At 46.3% G+C, this 19,597-nt stretch overlaps 1 protein-coding gene across 3 annotated transcripts; it reads left to right on the forward strand.

Moving 5' to 3' along the window:
- Positions 1–9,278: 9,278 nt before the first annotated feature.
- On the forward strand, positions 9,279–19,340 carry LOC115352696 (potassium voltage-gated channel subfamily A member 1). Of its 3 annotated transcripts, XM_030041248.1 has the most exons (3): positions 9,279–9,634; positions 9,753–9,943; positions 10,699–19,340. In XM_030041248.1, exon 3 carries the CDS (start codon positions 11,165–11,167, stop codon positions 12,638–12,640), a length of 1,476 nt encoding a protein of 491 aa, XP_029897108.1. In that variant the 5' UTR covers positions 9,279–9,634; positions 9,753–9,943; positions 10,699–11,164; the 3' UTR covers positions 12,641–19,340. The 3 variants fall into 3 exon arrangements, with proteins under 3 accessions (XP_029897108.1, XP_029897107.1, XP_029897109.1); XM_030041247.1 differs by having other exon boundaries at positions 9,279–9,943; positions 10,696–19,340; XM_030041249.1 differs by having other exon boundaries at positions 9,279–9,943; positions 10,865–19,340.
- Positions 19,341–19,597: the final 257 nt, after the last annotated feature.

The raw sequence follows: 19,597 nt of genomic DNA on the forward strand, positions 1-19,597 counted from the left end.
CTGTACCTTGTTGAAAGGCTCTTCCTGGCATGTCTTGCATTAGCAATGTGTTTCTCTGCTGCATAGTACAATGGGATCATTATCCTGGGATCAATCCTTAGACAGTATTAAAGTCAGAAAATACTGCTGTACAGTGTTGAATACTAACTCATGGACTATTGCTTTGAGGCAATGGGACACAGACAGGAGGTAATGCAGATGAATGTCCTTTCTCTTTTTCTATATAATGCACAAGGATTTGAAATGTGGGACATAATGGGGCAAAAAGTTTAGAAATTCAAAAGGCAAGCAATTTGTAAATAAATCAGCAAGTTGCCACGTAGGGAGGGAAAGATTTGTCTGAAGTGTAATGGCCCTACTGCAATGTGCTCACTAAGCTCTCAGTGGCATTTTAAACATCATGAGACTTGATTTTGAGACTTCAAGGGAAAATAAATGATAAAAAGAGGTGCTCAGAACTTGAGTGCTAGGATCTAACAAAGCACTTAAGAAATACACCCAGCGGAAAGCGGACCATTCCCTTCTGCCATAGGCAGCACAGAAGAGGGGAGGCTCCAGTCCTGCAGAAAAAGAATAGGTCATAAACCTCTGGAGTCCAAAATAGACCCTGGCCCAGACATAAGTAGGACAAGACACAAAAAAGCATGACTGAGAAGCTAGAACAATAGCAGTGCCCAAGGCACAGAAAAGATTGGACATTGATGGACTGATAGTCTCTGAGGAGTGCCTAGCTGCCTTCATTTTGGGTAAGACTTAGAATTATTTTGAAGCGCTTACAATCACCTGAGGACAAGGCTTCAAAGCATCTGGGTCTTTCACTTTAATACATAGTAGCTGCCAGTATTGTTGTTTATTCAAGTTCCTTCTTTTTTTATAAATAATTGCTTCTGCTTCACTTCAGCTGTCTCTCCAGTATACAACAACCATTCTGGCCAGGCAGGTCAGCAAGCACTTCAAAAAGAAACCATCCTATTCCTGAAAGAGGACATACAACTGTAACTCTAAATTGAGGCTATAAGGTAAGTATACATTTGAAACACACCCTGCTAGGCATTTTTTGCCTCTCCAGCGCGCTGATAATAATGCAAGAGGAAGCCCTGTTGCCAAAGTAGCTCTGCAAAGCAACTGCACTGGGAGGTTTCATCACGGAAGCACAACAGTAGCGGGGAGCATTTCCAGTCCCGTGCCATGGACAGAGGCACCTGAACTGTCCACTCAGCATTTTCTGCCCTTGTGTGGTTCTTTCAAGCTTTTTGTAGACTTAGAGCTGAGGCTGCAGATCCTGAGTCCCTCCAAGGCAGATGGAGCCCCTTACCGCAGGGCTTTTGGTTTCCCCCACACCTTTCAGGTCATTCCCCAGTTCCCATTCGTGCTGCTACGCCGCACGAGAAGCTTGGTGCTGATGTCTCCTGTGAGGTCCTGCACTTGGCTGGTCTTCACTCAGGTTGTGTCAAGTCGTTTCTCCCAGCTCTGCAGCTATCTTCAGTTTTCCTTTGTAACTGTCCTGTCACTGTAGTTATTACCTATGATCCCTGCCAGACTGCAGCTGCTTTCCTTTGGCCATTACCCATGCTGCTACTCGCTGGCAGTCTTCATATCTGCTCCACTCTGAACAGCAGCTGCAAATGACTGTCTCTTTTCTTCCTTTTTTTTTCTGTGAGCTCCTTGTTTAGTGTAACTGCTTCTAAAGCCTGGTTGCTGGAGTGCAACCCACTCCCCTCCAAACTTTCTTCTTCAGTAGATGCATTCCTCGCTTTCTGACTAGTCTTAGGGAAAAAGCATTGCTGTGGCCCAGCATTGGCAGGTAAAGATCTCTTCTTGACTGTCTTGGGTGTGCTATCAGTCCCTGCGCTGTTTATGCTGCCAACTTTGTTTGCTCTTGCTCTTTTTCATTTTTGATACCCATGGCAAGACATCTGGTGCTGAAATCTGCCCTGTTAAGTGCTGAATCACATAAATTCTGCTTCAGCGTGCTACGAGTCGTGTCGGAGCGGAGTGTGTTAGGCATGTCATGCTGTGGAAAGGTGCTGTCGACTCCTGATCAGTTCTTGCCAGATCTTCCTCCAGAGCCACTCCTCAGAAAGCAGACTGTCCATCTCCTGTCCTTAAAAATGACCATTTGCAAAGGTGTCTTGGAGGGGCAGAAAGATCGTAACTGATAGGTGTACCCTGCACACACGTCACACTGGGTCATATATGCTCTGCAACGCGCATTGGTGCCTAGCCAATGGAAACAGTCTGGCTCAAATAAAGCACCCTCTATCCCTAGGTATGAAGTTATTCATTTCCTGATGTCAGCTCTTATATCTGCAGGGATTACTGCTTGTCCTGCTTTAAATAAAATCCCATCTTGCACATGTGCGCGCACACACACACACAAACAACACTCAATCCTTTGCCTAGTAACAAGGCGGGCGATGCCTGTGGTCCTTCTTCCTTCCAGTACAGCCACACACTCTGCGTACGAACTATTTTAATGCCTTTATCACCCGACCCAGACGGCTTTCAGGAGACAGCACTCGGCACTTCCTCAGCACGCTTTCTTTTCGCTGGAGCTCACGCTGCATCTTTGTGCCGTGGCCCAAAGCGACACAATGGGATTGTCCCAACCCCCTACGCAGGGGCAGCGGCTCCTCACGGATCTGACTCCATCCCAGTTGTGTCAGGGCTCCACCAGTAAGTGCTCAAGGTGCTGACTTTGCAGCAGCGTGGCTCCAAGCTCTCTGTGGCTCTATCTGTTCCAGGGGTTTATAGCAATTTGGGACTGGTTCCCTGCATTGGATTGCCTTTACCCCATCACACGGGGCTCTGACTGCTGCCAAATGGTGTCTGTGTGCGTTAACCGCTTAGATGATTCTTGTGTCCTGAGAGGCGGAAAGAAAAACAAGAAGAATCTAGTAGTTTGTCTTCTCTATGAACTGCTAGAAATCCTTCACTGCTTTTGCTCTGGACATTTCCTTAGTGTCTCTAAGATATTTGAGGTATAATTGGAAGCACTCAAAAGTTCACATTCACTCAAATGTTCAGGTCACCGTTCTCTGCAAGCTTCAGCTTACCTGCATTTGGGCTAATATGCTATTCCAGCATCTCCTTGGGGCCCCACAGTCTGGAATCATGGCTGGGGACTCCCTCTTCTTCAACACTTCCAGTTACAGTAGAAAGTGTCACCAGCCACAGCCTTTGGCCTGGGAGTCCCTCTACTGCACGTTTCAGTTTCTGCTGGGAACACTCTAATCATGATCATGTTCCCAGCATTCACCCTCTGTCAAGTGTGATAAAGGTGATCATGAATCCAGGTCAAGATCCTGTCCTAACACATAAGAAACACTGAATACTTTTGAATTTGATGCATCAAATTGAGCCTGACTTCTATTACTGCTAAAGACCGGTGACTTCTCTCCAATCCTGTACACACTGGTTTGGCATCAGTGTAGATTCTCATCTTACACAGATGCCTGTTGTTTTTCCTTTTTCCACTGTCATTGATTAATTCTCTGCTCCTTTCTCTGTAGGTCTCTTGACACCTCTCCTTTACAGAGTTTTCCCTCAGTAACGTTGAGAATGCCAACAGAGTTTCATGTTTTAGTAGCTTGAATGTCAGGTTCATAGTCAGCTTTTGAGGTAGGCATCAGTCTCCTTAAACCATAAGGTGACACTTTTTGGGAAGGCTAAATGGGGCCCATGAGGACTTCTCTCTCTGCTTTCTCAGATTGAAGATATTCTGGTGGTGTACTATGCTTACCACATTGCTTGCTTAGCAATGGATGGACTTTTTGAGTGTTCTTTATCATAAGACCAAGTGATAACGTGACATATTTCATGGCAGCTTACCAAGAGCTTGTATCTGTCCACTGGCCTCAAAATAGCCTCAATTGTAAATCATCACTGTAAATTATAAGTCCCATTACTGCAGTCTAATATTGCTGTTAATGAGTGTTCCTGGGGTTTTATTGCAGGTGACCTTGCAGCCCAGCTAGAACTAAACTTGGCTCTGATTTGGTGGGATAGCTGTAATTATGGCTGTGGTAAGACTGGTATGTTAGTCGAGCACTGCGAGTATCCTGAAATGCCTTGATTTACTAAGCCATACTTTATTTTCTCAGAAAACTCAACTAAATGATGATGCTTGTGTTCATCACGTGTTCACATGATGACCTCATGAACATGAGGTCTTCAGCCTCAGGCTTGGGGTTTCATAACAAGGCTTGTTGTGCTGTAAGGATGGACACTTTCTGGTTCTTTCCTGGGCAGTTCAAGTAGAAATGCCATATGAGTGGGCTTTCTTTAGATATGTGTCAGCTTTGCTGAAGCATCTTTCCTATAAACTGGAATCATCCTGCAAATGATCTCAGAGAGGAGAAACTTCAGTGTTCCCAAAGCTGACTTCTCGGTTGTGTATGACAAGGACCCACTGCCAGAACTGCTTTTTGCTTTTACAGAAATGTACTTGCTCTGGTGGTGTTCTGTCCTCCTCAGGTGTTCCCCTTCTCTGACAGCAGCACTTCATGTGATGCTCACCCCTAGTCACATGGGGAAAGCTCACTCTCTGGTCTCTATACCCCGTGGCCAGCAGCATTTCTGAACAAAGTTTTGCTCCAGTGCTTATATAAGGTCTCATACTAAGTAATACAGTCATGGGAAGCCAGAAGTGGGTACTGTTAAGAAAGAAGTTGTGTGTGTTAAATACCTGAGTATGCTCAGGTAATCACAGAAAGAAGAAGCTGTTGCTATGTCATTCAGGACTTCTTCTCCAAGTGCTGCTCTTGGCGTGCAAAATGGGAAACAGAAATTATTTTCAAAGACTTGGTGCGCAGGTCTCGATAAAATATGCTCTCTTCCTTTCACAGGCCAGACCAGCCTGCTTGAGCAGGGGGTTCTCTCAAGAGCAAGCAGCCAGTTGGACAAAACTTTGGGAAAGAAAATCTAGGACTAGGAAAGGAGGTCAGAGAAGGAGGAAGTGATATTAAAACCATGAAAATATTGTTGCTAAGTATTTTAAATTACACTTCATGTAGGAGGGTGTTCCTCTTATGGGTACACGGCCACAAGAGCTTGGTATTTTCTGTAGTGTAGCTTGGGCACTGTGGGGTGGATTAGCACTTTGCCCTTCCATTTTGTTTGATTATACAGCCGCTTTGGAGGAGGACAAAAGCAGGCTCAACCCTTTCCTAATACAGCACATTTTCTGTTCTCCCCTGCCCAGCCATCCTTCCAATGCCACACTTTGCCCATATCCAATCCACTGATGTGGGATAAAAAGCGGCAAGGCAGTGGCATCTTTTCTCTCCAGGCTGGTCCTAGCAGCAAAACTATCATGTGAGTAAGGGCAGTTTCTGCTTTCTTCCTCACAGGGATGCACTCCCAAGCTCTCATCTTCCCTTTGTGTAGCAACAGGACTGGATCTACTCATTGCCTCTTTTGATCATAGAGAGCCCATATTTAAGGCTTTAAAAAGGAGCAGGAAAAACAATGAAACGATATGACAAGAGGGAACGAAAGTCATTGTCATCTCCCATCAGCTATCAGTATGCTTTGAAGCATAAGATTTGATTATCCCAGTCATAACAATGCCTAATAATACTGCAGGATAGTAACAAGGCTCATAAATCAGTATTAAAAGATAAAAACCTTTTAAAAGATCCTTTGTTTCCCCCCAAGGAATAAAAAACCAACTGCCAACACCACAAGCTCACCTTTGGTTCTATCTGTTGACTCTTTCCATGTCTCATAGACCATTATGACTGATAGAGGCTCTGCAAGGCAAATTTAGGCCAAAACATCTCCCTTCATGCATAGCATCCTCTGTCTCCAAGGCCATTAAATGATGTCTGTGGTAACACCTGCACAACTCATTTGTGGGTTTATGCAGCTCTAAATGGAGCTATAATGTCACTAGGTTGTTCTCCAGACTTGGATGAATTGGGTCTACAACCCCTGTGAAGATCCATAAGGTTCAAACAACCAGGACATCACTTGCCACTTTGGATTTTGCAATGGTTTCTATCACATGAACTGTCTCTTCATGTCGAGGAGATTTAGCATGCTGCAAGTGTCACTCGTGACATCTACATGAATGATGTCATGCTGGGAAATCCACTCTGCTTCTGTGTCCATTGATTTCAGTCAGTAGTTTTCAGGTTCCCTGGTGACAGTGTTTAAAGCCTATTTCACTGTGTAAAACCAATGGTTATTTTTTAATCCAGCTTCAGATTCACACTCATTCAGTACAATTTTTTCTTTAATCTTTACAATAAACTACGAGTTTTAATCAACAACTCGATTGTCTGTCTCTAAAAAAAAAATAATAACAATTCTGTTCTCTCTCGCCAGGGGAAATCTTTTGTTTGCCAGACTGAAACACAGGAACCTGCAGCTCTCCTTACAAGGCAAGACTTTAGACTTGCAGAAATGGTTCTGCTTTTGCTGTGCTGACCTACCTTTGACACAAGGAGTCTATCAGTTCTGGTTGCCTATGAAAAGTTACATCAGCAGCCATCAAAGATGGCAGTAGGGCTCCTCAACCTGTGCAACGCAGAACGCCTGCTGCTTCCCCATCTGCTCGTGCTCATCCACGCTACCACGTCAGGCTGGATGCACTTTCCGTGGGGGAGCTCAAGTGGAAGTGTTTCTCATAGCGAACGGCTATCGGAGAGGGATAACGCCGTTTGCATCGTACCACCAGACTTACTACTACACAAAGTTGGGCTTTTGATTGTTTGCAACTCGTAGTTTCCCTATGACAACTTTTGTTCCTGAACAGAACTTCTCAGTGTGACTCTTGCTGGGAGGGGTGTTACCAGTTCAACTGCTGGTGGCCATTTTCTGTAAGAGAGAAAGTATGAAATAGCAGCAGCCAGACTTCAAATTTGGCAGCAAGTTGGAGTCTCCTTCCACTCCTCAACATTTAATTCAAGCTATTTAGCACTGTAACGTGTAATGTATGACCTCTTTGCAAGCCCTAGTTTTACAGCTCATTAGTCTCTGTACCTTGACAAGATTTTCACTGACCCTATGGCTAATAGTCCACTTTTCTTAGAAAGATATCTACCTTCCAGCATGATTGCTTGTCAGTAATGTTAGTTAGATTGGAATGAGAAATCACAGAGTTCAAAGCTATTCAAAATGAGGAGGGGGGTAGCTATATCCCGATTTGTCCTTTCCCTACCCTGTAATGTAAAAAAAAAAAAAGGGCGCTATATATATAATTTTTTTTTTCTGCTACTGGTGTACCCACAGCTTGTGATGACCGTTTGGGTTCTGCTGTGCTAAGACAGCCCTCAGGAACAAACAGCCTAAGCAGTTGTGACAGGCAAAGGAAGCACTTTTAAGTCCTGTTTTTCAGATAGAAAAGCAGACCGAATGGACTTGCCTGCAATCGTGCAGGAAACCAAGGGCAGAACAGCACCTTGAACTCAGGCCTCTGATTGTCAGAGCTGCGTTTTCATCCCACTCCTGAGCGTACGTATTCGTCTTTGAACTGGTACACGGGGATATAATACTGCACCAGAGGCGGGCGAGCGCTGGCTCACAGAGTGATTTCTGCAAAGCAGTTCCAAGCGCACTGAATGCAGAGCTCTCCGAATACTTTGCAGTCAGCTCTGTGCAGCATGTCATCCAGGCGTGGAATTCACTGCCATAAGAGGATGTTGAGTCAAAGGCTGTAGCCGACTTTCTTGAAGGGTTGAAAACCAGCCTGGTTAGTTTAGGCAAAGGGACCACCTTTCTTTTTTGGGGGGGGTTTAGTCTGTACAGGGTCTATGGCTGCTGGGTCCGAGACTGGGTGCTGATGCTGAGCTGCTAAGCTGTCAGACAGAAAATTAGTGGCTGTGATTTTCACCAGGAGAAGACTCTCTCATTTTTTTAGTTAGTGTTTTGATTGTTTTGCCCAGGAGTGGCAGAAGGAGACTTTTCTCTCGCTCAGAACTTCACCAGAAGTTTCTCACAAACTTTCAGCATATGTGACACTCACTGGGGGGAAAAAAAAAAAAAAAAAGCCTATACCAGGCTAGACAGGAAATCTGTTTCTTTTTCTTTGCACTTTTGTTTCCACTGGGGTTGATGAATGCAGCATGCAAAGTAGCTGTGATTACAGCCCAGCTAGGGCTAGAGGATTTTAGAATGGTTTGTACTCTAGCAAAAAACCCCAAACCACCATCAAAAAAACCCCCACCCTGAAACAACAAAACATGGGGATAAATAAGGCGAAGGGAAGAAGAGACAGCAACCGTCCGTGAGGTCAGGTGGTTAAGTATATTTGGATTGCCAAGGTGGTGATCTTAAGTGAAGGTAATGTATTATGCAGTGGAAAGCTAATGAGACCAGGTCTGTTAAACATGAACTTGGTGTTACTTAGCTCTGGAGTGCTTCAAATTACACAGGCCCAGGTTGTATTTGATCACCTCTCCCGCTCTGACAAAGCCAGCGGCAGGCTTTTATATAATGTACATGATCCTATACTGTAGGGAACAATCCTGCACTGGCAGGGGAGGGAAGCTGATGACATAATGGGTCTTCTCCATCTCGAAGTTATGTGATTCATCAATTAAATGAATTCAGTGGGATAAAGCAGCAATGAAAGGGCAATTTCCCTGTAATACACTGCCTGCCGATTAACTCTTCCCTCCCAATTTCACCCAGCCTCCACCCCTATCCCCAGCAGGCTCCGGCTGCCCAGTCCCAACCACTACCGCCCGCACGGGAACGGGGACCGGCACCGGGGACCGGCACCGGGGACCGGCGGCAGCACCACGACCCCGGACCGAGCCGTTCCGTTCCGTTCCGTACCACGGGGGGCTCCGGACACTGCAGCCCCCCCCCCCAAGCCCCAAGCCCCAAGCCCCAAGCCCAGGCTGCAGCATCTCGCTCCGGGCGGGATGCGGAAAGCCCCGCACCGCTCCGGTGCCGCGGTGGGCTTGCGGGGAAGGGGGGGTCCGGGGTGGGGGGGGGGGGGGCTCTGCGCAACCTGTCCCGGTCGCTTGTCCCGTCGTGTCCCCCCCCATCACCTTTCCCCGGGGACCCGCTGGCTGTCCGCAAGCCCCGCTTGAGCCTGCATTGCGTCTGGGGGGGGGGGGGGGGGGAATAAGGGGGGGGACGGAGGCGGGGGGGGCGGCGCGGAGCGTACCGCGGCGGCGGGGGCCGCGCTGGCGGCGGCGGGGGCGGCCGGCCCCGGGGAGGGGATTGGGGGGGGGGGAGGGCAACGTGCCTCCCCTCCTCCCTCCGGTCCCGGGTCCCGGCCCCGTCCCCGTGTCCCCCCCCCCCCCCCGCCCCGCTCCCCGAGCTGCACCAAAGAGCTCTCAGGTTTCTGCTGATACTGCAGCGTCAAGAAATGGCTCGAGTTTGCTCCTTGCTCTTCTGCATTCAGCAGCCCTCTCGCTCCTGCCACACGCGTCCAGCTCCTGCCTCCTCCTCCTCTTCCTCCTCCTCCTCCTCCTCCTCCTCCTGCTGCTGCCGCTGCTGCTGCTGCTGCCGGGACGAGCCAAGACCGACTCCGGGGATGCGGCTGCAGGACTGCGGCTCGCTTACATCTCTCCAGCCCCGGCTCCTTTTCCAGCTGGCTTAAGGGAAGAGAGCAGGAGAGCCAGCGGCTCTCTAGGACTCCTTGATTTTATTTACTAACTCCAGCCTTTTGAAAAAGGTACTTTGCACTCTTTTCCACCCCCCCCCCCCCCCCCCCCCCCACTGCGGTTCTCGGCAGAAACTAATTAAACCCACTCGCCCTTGGTGCAGCCTAAGGCAGTGTATGAATATTTCAGTGTCTCGCAGGCAGCCCTGTAAAGCGATCGCTGTATTATTAAGAGGGGCGCAAGAGGAGGAGGAGGAGGAGGGTTGAGTTGGCCGCTGCGGTTTTTGTTTTGGTTTGGTTTTTTTGGATGCTGCTGCAAGGCGACTTGACGCATTCCGGCACTGGCTCCTACTCCTAACCAGCGCATCTCACTCGGAGCAGGTAAGGAAAAACCCCTTCTCCCCCCCGCGCTGTTGGACTCTATTTTGGACAGTTTGGGTCTGGGATGACGAGCTCCCTCCCCTCGCCTGTCTCTCTCTCAGTTGTGTTTAGCTGGTGCAAAGCAAGAGAGGAGATGCTTTGCTCCCCCTCCCCTAATCCCCCCAGTTGGTGTGATGAAGTTGTCAGCGCTCAGCTAAGTCTCCACCGCCTTGCGAAGCGGGGAGCGTGGCGGTCAGGAGATTTATCGCAGGAGCTGACCCCGCTGAAGTTGCCTGGGAAGCCCTCCCGACGCGCTCAGGGCACCGCAGGGTCCACATCGGCCCCTTCCCGCCTCGGAGGCCCCGGTGCGTGTCCGGGGATGCGTGGGAACAAGGCGTAGGGTTCCGCATGTGCTGCCGTAGTGGGCAGAGCGGGATATTCTTGCTGGTGTGAAAGCCAATCCATTGCGCCTGAGCGTGTGTGTGTGGTGGGGCTTGGGGGCTGGTTTATTATGTTTCTCTCCTCCCTGGCAGCCTCCATCCTGCAAGTGAGCTTTATGCCTTCAAAAGCAGAGTATCTCCATCCCTCCCTCCCCAGCGCACAAGAGGAGAGGACCGGGGCAGTGGGAAGGGGGGGGGGAAGGCGATGGAAATTTGCTGAGTTGGCATTGCAAGGACTCGCCTCCCAGCCGCCCCGTGATTCATTTATTTATTTATTTATTTGTGTGTATGTGTGTGTGTGTGTGTGTGCGTGCGTGGGTAACTTCGTGACAGCAGCCGCGGCGATGGTCGAGTCGGCGAGAAAAGTGGACGGATCGAGTTAAAGGCAAAAGGAGACGGCTGGGGAGGGGACCCCAGCCTGGGGGTACACTCCACAGACCTTCAGCCTGCCGGCTTGGGGGACAGGACCCCTCACCTTACCTGCCCTCTTCCCCCCCTAAAGGTACTTCTTCCCTCTTTCTTCACCCTCCCATCATCCCTGATGCCTTTACCTTCATCCCACCTCTCCTTTCCCCTTTTGGATAATTCCATCCTTTAGGCTCCTTGTCCATCCATTCCTCCAGCTCTCCATCCCGACTCATCATCCCTCCCTGCGGACTCTGAGCCTCGCCCCCCCCCCCCCCCCCCCAGCCCCCGAACTGCCCTGGGGCTCTCTGCTCTCCTCCCCCCTCCTCCCCCCTCTCAAGTCCCTCTCCCTCACTTCTCCTCCCCTGCCCCTGGGTCCCCCTTCCCGTGTGCCACCATGACCGTGATGGCTGGAGAGAACATGGATGAGACTTCTGCGCTACCTGGCCACCCCCAGGATAGCTACCAGCCCGCTGCCCACGATGACCACGAGTGCTGTGAGCGCGTAGTGATAAACATTGCTGGACTACGCTTTGAGACGCAGCTGAAGACCTTAGCCCAGTTCCCCAACACTCTGCTGGGCAACCCCAAGAAGCGCATGCGGTACTTTGACCCCTTGCGCAACGAGTACTTCTTTGACCGGAATCGGCCCAGCTTTGATGCCATCCTCTACTACTATCAGTCTGGGGGGCGGCTTCGCCGGCCGGTCAATGTGCCCTTGGACATGTTCTCTGAGGAGATCAAATTTTATGAGCTGGGTGAGGAGGCCATGGAGAAGTTCCGGGAAGATGAAGGATTCATCAAAGATGAGGAGAGACCCTTGCCGGAGGGGGAGTATCAGCGCCAAGTATGGCTCCTCTTTGAGTACCCAGAGAGCTCTGGGCCTGCAAGGGTCATTGCAATAGTCTCTGTCATGGTGATCCTCATCTCCATCGTGATCTTCTGCCTAGAGACGTTACCTGAGCTGAAGGAGGACAAGGAGTATACAGTGCATCGCACTGACAACACCACCCAGGTCTACAAATCCAACATCTTCACAGATCCCTTCTTTGTTGTGGAGACCCTGTGCATCATCTGGTTCTCCTTCGAGCTGGTGGTACGCTTCTTCGCTTGCCCCAGCAAGACTGAATTCTTCAAGAATATCATGAACTTCATTGACATTGTGGCCATCATCCCTTACTTCATCACCCTGGGCACCGAGATGGCCGAGCGGGAGGGGACTCAGAAAGGAGAGCAGGCCACCTCCTTGGCCATCCTGAGAGTCATCAGACTGGTAAGAGTCTTTCGAATCTTCAAACTCTCCCGGCACTCTAAGGGCCTCCAGATTTTGGGACAGACCCTCAAAGCGAGTATGAGAGAGCTAGGTTTACTAATCTTCTTCCTCTTCATTGGGGTGATCTTGTTCTCTAGTGCGGTGTATTTTGCTGAGGCTGAAGAACCTGAGTCTCATTTCACAAGTATCCCTGATGCTTTCTGGTGGGCGGTGGTATCCATGACCACTGTGGGCTATGGTGACATGTACCCTGTGACAATTGGAGGCAAAATCGTAGGCTCCTTGTGTGCCATCGCTGGTGTGCTGACAATTGCCCTGCCTGTACCTGTCATCGTGTCCAACTTCAACTACTTCTACCACCGAGAAACAGAAGGGGAAGAACAGGCTCAGTTACTTCACGTTAGCTCCCCTAATTTAGCATCTGACAGTGATCTCAGTCGCCGCAGCTCCTCCACAATCAGCAAATCTGAGTACATGGAAATCGAAGAGGATATGAATAATAGCATAGACAATTTTAGAGAGGCTAATCTCAGAACTGGCAACTGCACTGTAGCCAACCAAAACTGCGTTAACAAAAGCAAGCTGCTGACTGATGTGTAAACAAAAAAACCAAAATCCCCACTCACAGCTTGAAGACTTTAGTGACACAGTCACACTTTGTAGATGCTTTACTGATAGTCTTTGAATGCTTTATTTACCTCGTAAATGCATTGTTGCATTGCGAATTTTTGCTCAGCGATAAAGAAGCTTCCAGGATCCATGAAAGATAAGGTTTTGTTTATTTTTAAAAAACATTTTCCACCTGGTAAATGATAACCGTTTGAACTAGTTTAGTTTTAAGCTGTATGACGCTAGACCTAAACTTTTCCTCTCCCATCTCCCTTTTTTTTTTTTTTGGTTGATGAAGTTAACTTAAACTAAGCAAGACAGTTTTTAGAGCTATAAAGCATATGCATGGATTCCAGTAAAAATATTCTGCAAAACTGCACAGTTGCAAGAAAGTGCATCAGATAATAATAATAATTAAAAAAAAAAGATTAGCAAAAACCTGCAGCAAGCATTTGCCATGGTTTCTATGAAGGAGCGCAAACTTTCCTTCCACCCCCTATGTGAAAGATTCCATTCTTCCAATCTACAGATCCACACAGCACCTTATTAAAAACATACTTAAGCCTGGTCTCTTTTGCTGTCCATAGAAGAACTGTTCTAAAAGGAATATAAGAAACAAAACTGAAGACAAAACATCTGCAATGCTGCTAAGTTCTCTTACGTGCAGATGATTTAACCACACTTTTTCTTTTCCCTGTCCAGAACTGGATACAAAACTTTAAGCCCCTCTGTTGCAAGATAGCACAATAGAGTTTAATATAAGCATGTTTGAATTTGATACTATTTATTTTATAATCGCATGCCTGAAACGTTACCTCAGACAATAGCGGATAAGCTTTCGTTTGAACTGAATCTTCTAAAAATAGGTCCTTTATCTCTCTTTTTTCTTTTCTTTTCTTTTTCTTTTTGATTTGCATTCACCAGAAGTGCACTCCTTAATTTATTAAATCGTTGACTAGTAATTTAAAGTACTGTATTTAAGTGCGTATGTTAGTCAAATGGGAACAATAACTTTTGGAGATCAAAGCATGTTCAAATATTCAGCATTATGGCCTATTTGATTAAGGTGTAACTTGAATTAATGCATGAATTCAGTAATAATAATAATAATAATAATAATGATAACAATAATAATAATAACAATAAAAACAAAATAAAAAAAAGTGCTTGATAGACTGAGGGCCTGAATGAACTGATTAGAGAAACCTGATTGTTTTCCTGCATTGCTCAGGGAAATGTGTTGGCTTTTGTCCAGGCGTTGTCGGAAAGACACATATCCCATCCCTTAAAGGGACAGCTATATGGAAAATTAAGAAGTCAAGTTATACATAGCAACACCTAAAACCTAGTATCCTTTATAGCTGAAAGGTGCAGATGCATGCTTTTTGGTGCATTCTCAGAATGTAAATGAAACTTATCTATTATATGCATCCAAATTGCAGCAGCTGGTTTCTTTTGCAGTCATTAGTTGAGACTTTTTTGTATTCCCCTAAAACTCACTGAAGAGACTCAACAGATTGATTTAGGTAGTTGCGCAGTGCCTTTATCTTACATCCCCTAAATTGCTGAAAGTGCCTCCAGGAACTGAGCTGGTCAGAGATAGTGAAGGAGAGGGCAAGGCACGGACCCCGTCAGGACAGTCTGTGCTGCCTCCTGGCACAGCACAGAAGGAGGTAGAGAAAGAAAGAAAGAGCAAGTGTGAGTGGGAGGGACGCAGAAGAGGCAGGCTGAGACCACCAGCACCCATGGGATACCTTCCTTCCCCAGCCAGTCTGATGCTGCAGGGCTCAGCATTTGCTTCTGCCAAGTAACTCGTAGTTGTGTTTATGCAAGACTTCAAGTTTCCCTAGGCTGTTTATAGAGACATCGCTGCCATCGTTGTATCTGCCCTTCCTTTCCCTGAGAGGGCTTTTTGGCAGCCTGTCCCAGCATGGCAGGATGCAGGAGGAACTAGGGACCAACATGAACTGCGGCATCGCCTGGTCGGGCAACCAGACTGCAGGGCTGTGCTTTCCTTTCCCTTGGATTCCCCAGCAGGTAGGTGGGAGAGGCTTTCCAGTGCCCTCCCATCCCTGCCTCCTCCATCCCCTTTTCGGCAGGCTGTCAGATCTTAAGTCCCCTCACAGATCCTTTGAGCCATATTCTACTTTCTGGTCCCTAACCTTACTCTACTCCCATCATCATCTGGTGAAGGAAGCAACATTAGGAGAAGGTATCTTGTGCAATATGCCAGCCTTGACTGCTGGGCCCTAGAAGATAATACTCTTTGATCTGATCTAATGTAGGCACTAATCTTTATTTTTTAAATGGACAAAGTTGAGGATCTTCATTCTCCACTTAGCATGTGGCCAACCGCTGTTGAACACCTCTCCTTCCACATTGTACAGATCCTTTCTTCCCCTATCTTTCTGATATATGTATATATGTGTATAAATATATATGTGTGTGTCTGCGCATGTGCGTGTCACACACATACGCAGACACATATATATATAAAATCAAGGCACTTAGATTTAAAAAACAACCCTAACTCTGCAGCTACGCACAAGCCTGACCTGCCAGGCTTCCAGAAAGACTTGACTTTATTTCTCACTGTGTGGCTTCTGTGAATGTTAATGATGAGAAGGCGATCAAGAACTGAGGGAGCTCTAACTCCTGCAAGAAATGCAAAGCATCAGATAAAACAGGGCATTACATCCTCTAGGTAGATGTTGTAAAGCTTCCTTCCTGTCCCCCACTCACACCCCTGCCCATCGTACACCTCTCTCCCCATTAAATTCTGGTAGTCCTGATCTTCCCAAACTCTTGAATTCTAGGATATGACTTCTCATGTCAAAATGGACTTGAATGCTGCACTCAGCTTATAAAACAACCAACTGACTAAACTAAACAGCAATAATCAATTCAGTGCTGTGGGACTGACGATCAGAAAGTAGCGTCTGGGACATGAGGCCTCACTTTGGTAACTTAACTTCTGCCACAGCTGGGTATGCACACCTTAGTTTAATGAGCAGAACGATAATCATTCCGCACAGGTAAAGAGAAAAGTGCTGCATGCAGCAATTCTTCTTTGTCAGGAGACCGGGATGGATCATTAGGACTCAGGGTGTTTTGGGGAGCCTGGATGTTGCTTTGTCCATTTATAGCTCACTGCAAAGGATCTCAATACATATGGAGTACAGGAATTAACCTCGTGTAGCATAGGCATGCGTTTTCGACAAGTTTGACACAAAAAAATAACAAGGACAAAAAAGGCTCTTACCCCCTTTACACAGGAGTGCTGAAATGTCTTTGTGGGCCTGAAGGTGCACTTAACAAACTGCCTGTTCTTACCAGTAAGCATCCTTTTCTTTCCTTCTTTCCTTCTTTCTTTCTTTCTTTCTTTCCTTCCTTCCTTCCTTTCTTCCTTCCTTCCTTCCTTTTTTCCTTCTTTCCTTCTTTCTTTGCTTTTTCTTTTTTCTTTCTTTTTCTTTTTTCTCCCCCTTTTGGTATATGTTTCTTTTTGCCACACGTGACCTCTATGGCGTTGTTTATGTCAGCGGATGAGGACTGGAAATGAGCTGATGGCCAATTTAGTGCAACTCTGAAAGAGTCAGGAGACCTTCGTTCATTTGGTAGGGACGTCCCAGAAACGATGCCCACATTACGCTGGACAGAGAAACCAGTAGATACGGCAGTCCTAGCTGGGCTGTGGTTTGATGAGGCAAGGCAGCTATCCCAGCATAAGGAGTCACTACCCAAGCCTCCTTTACCAGCCACTGCTCTGTGCCTCTCTGTGCTTCGTAGTTGCCCCCGTACAGCTTTTCTTCATCCACTCGGTGAAGGGGATGAGGGAACTTAGCTGGCAGGAGCAAAGCAGCAGTGCACTGCAGTGCAGAGGCAGGAACGAAGTGGAGAAGCAGCGGGCAGGAATCCCATAGGCTGGTATCACTGCCAAAATTCCCCATCTGGTCCTACCGTCCTTGGCTATAGAGCACTAGGGAACAGGCAGAGGAGCAAGGAGGAGAGGGAAAATGAAAGGCCCCGTACCCCCTTCCTTCACAGAACTGTGAGGCTGCTGCCAGAGTGCCAAGAGCTCAAATGCTCTGCGTGGCAGCTCCAGCAGAGACAACGAACTGGATTTACTTGTCTTCACGAGGAAGTTAGGGTGCAGTAAGCCAGGGTGTGAGTTCACAGCATCCTAGCAAACCCATGCAGGTCCCCTGCATGGAGTCTCTTAAGCCTTATCTCCACTGGGGACTTCAGGAAAGCTAATCTGAATTAATGAAAGGTGTGCATTTAAAGCAGATTTGTTAAACTGCTTTAAAGTCCAGCATGGACATTCTGTTGCAGTATAAAAGCAACCTTAATCTGATTTGGAGTCATTCTTTTTGGAAGGAAAGTAAGCTGAATTGAATTAAGGCTGCTTTAATTCTGAACACAATGGGGCTTAATGCAGTTTACCTCATCTGCCTCACAAGTTCATTCAGATAGATAAGCCTTTAGTAATCATTAAATGTAATGGAACTGACCCTACTTTGCAGGGGGTGGCTGGGCAGAGCGCGGCCATGTGCTACAAAACTCTCGGTACGTGAGTGCTGGAAATTCGCAGCCTGGCTTACTGAGGGGTAACATGTTGTTCCTGGTAACAATTCTAGTGATTTCCTTCCTTTGTTCCTGGTTTACACATCCGTAGGTGTGAGGAGAATCAATCTTGCTGCCTTCTGGGAAGTTGACAATGATGACGGCCCAAGGAAATTAATTTCCACTTACAAAGTCTCTAACTGTGCACGTGCTTAACCTGATGTACTGTTCATCACGTAGACAAGCACTTGAAAGACAGTACAAAGCACTAGAAACAGGGCAAAATTCAGCAAAAGTCCTCTTGTTTTCAGCAGTCATTTTGCCCAAGTAGGAATTTCAGGGATCAGACCCTTAGCATATCAGCTGTGTATCATTCATTAGAGGCTGCATTGGCCCAAATCAACAATTGGAGCAGTGGCAACTTTTATTGACAAATTTTTTACTAAGGGACAATTGTTTTCATTAGACAGAAGTACAGAAGGTTTGTTTCTATTAGGAGGGAGCTGAAGCCCAAATGTAACATAAAAACCTGCTTATTTTTATGTATAAGGAACTGAGGGCAAGTTTCACTTTTCCATAGTTCACACTTGGACAGTGCAGTTTCTTATATGCACGTATATTAGCCGAAATAAAATAAATACCAGGACAGGAACATCTGAAACTTATTAGAAAAAGATGGAAAGTTGTATTTTAGAGTAAGATCTTCTGCATACATGTGGAATACGTGGAGAGAATATATTCCTTTCCAAAGACTAGCTTGATAACTGTTTTTAGAGGGGTGCCATTCTGGATTAATTAATTTCCCCTAACATGAAGAAGAGGGAAGTACTGCAGCTTTTCCAGGAATGGGCTGATCCTGTAGGCTTCCAGCAGCCTGATGCCACTGATCGTCACAGTAATTTCAGACTCACAGGAATGCAGAACCAGCTCCAAAGTGTGATTTACCCTCCATAGCCACAGAGCTGGACGGAATTGGAAAGCTGTCCTTGCAGTTGCACAACATGGCAAGTTTGTTCCAGACCTGCCTATCACAAGTCTGAAACAGGCTCCTTTTTGGAGATGCTTTAACCAGGGACCTACATTTCAGTTTTGGTTGGACTTATTTCAGGCTGAGTTTCTTTTTCTGTTTTCTGTTGTTCTGGCTTTACTTAATCAGGTGTAGAGAATTTATTTTTCCTGAAATGCTTATCAAGTATTCTTAAAGGTGTCAGTATTCGTATCTGCAAAAATGAAACTTCCGTGTTCTACTGTTTCACTCAGTACAGGTGAACTTGCCACCGGTGAGGTCAACAATTTATGCTGTCAAGGCATAGCATGCTTTGATATTTTCAAAGGAAATAAAATGAAACTGAGGTCTTAACTGAAATTTGTCTCAAAATATCTGTTAATATCTATGTAATTCTGTATATTTCACCTGTTCACAGGCTCTAGCAAATGTCACTACAAGTTACAAAAAGAAATCATTTTCCATTTCTAGTTTCTATAATAAAATGAAGACGTTGCATTCAGTTCCTTTAGGTGCATCAGTCTTTGATCCATGTTATTGTTTCAGTGACATTTCTATAATGTAATTGGGATCAAATGTATATTTTACTTTTGTACAAAAGTAAAAATGATATTTTTATGACTAAATTCAGCAAACCCTTACCTATAACCTGCTAAGATGAAATCTTTTTTTCCTTTCCTTCACATGTAAACCATTGTTTTTGCAGTATGTCGGTTTGAAATGAATAAATAACAGCTGTCAATAGAACTGTATATGGCCTCTCAGACATACCTCTGATTTTAAGGATCAAATATGACCGATGTGAAATATATAAACTGAATAGTCTCCATATGAAAGTGCACCATCAGGGCAACAAACCATTTAAGCTGACACAGCTGTACTTATTTCCACCATTTACCAATCACTTACACTTTGGGTCAAGTATGTACTTCATTGTCACGTTACAGTTCACTTTACTTCCAGTAGTGAAATCGTTTGACTTACCATTTTAAGAACATCTAATGTTATGAGTTCTTGAACTATTTGAAATGCATAGTTTTCATCTATGCAATTTTACCTGCTTCTGTACTTGTTCATCTGTTCATACTTGGCATCAATTAAAGATAATTTTTAAGGATCTTACCCAGGATTATTCTGTCTGGTTATTTTCTAGTCTGGTTTCTCTGCTGCCACTACTGGCCAGTTCTATCTGAAATGAATGATTGATTCATTGATAGTTTTCTTATTGAATGGTATAAGAAATGGCAATGATGTAGTGAGTGGGAAATGTGGCCGTGGGCTTTGAGAGGCTTGTAAATGCCAACTCAAGCTTTACAGTACAATTAATCCAAGGGTTTGGCTTCCATAGGCTTTGGATCTAGCCTCGTGTGAGTAATGTT

Source organism: Aquila chrysaetos, chromosome 17 (genome assembly GCF_900496995.4).
Source record: "Aquila chrysaetos chrysaetos chromosome 17, bAquChr1.4, whole genome shotgun sequence".
Taxonomy (NCBI): domain Eukaryota; kingdom Metazoa; phylum Chordata; class Aves; order Accipitriformes; family Accipitridae; genus Aquila; species Aquila chrysaetos.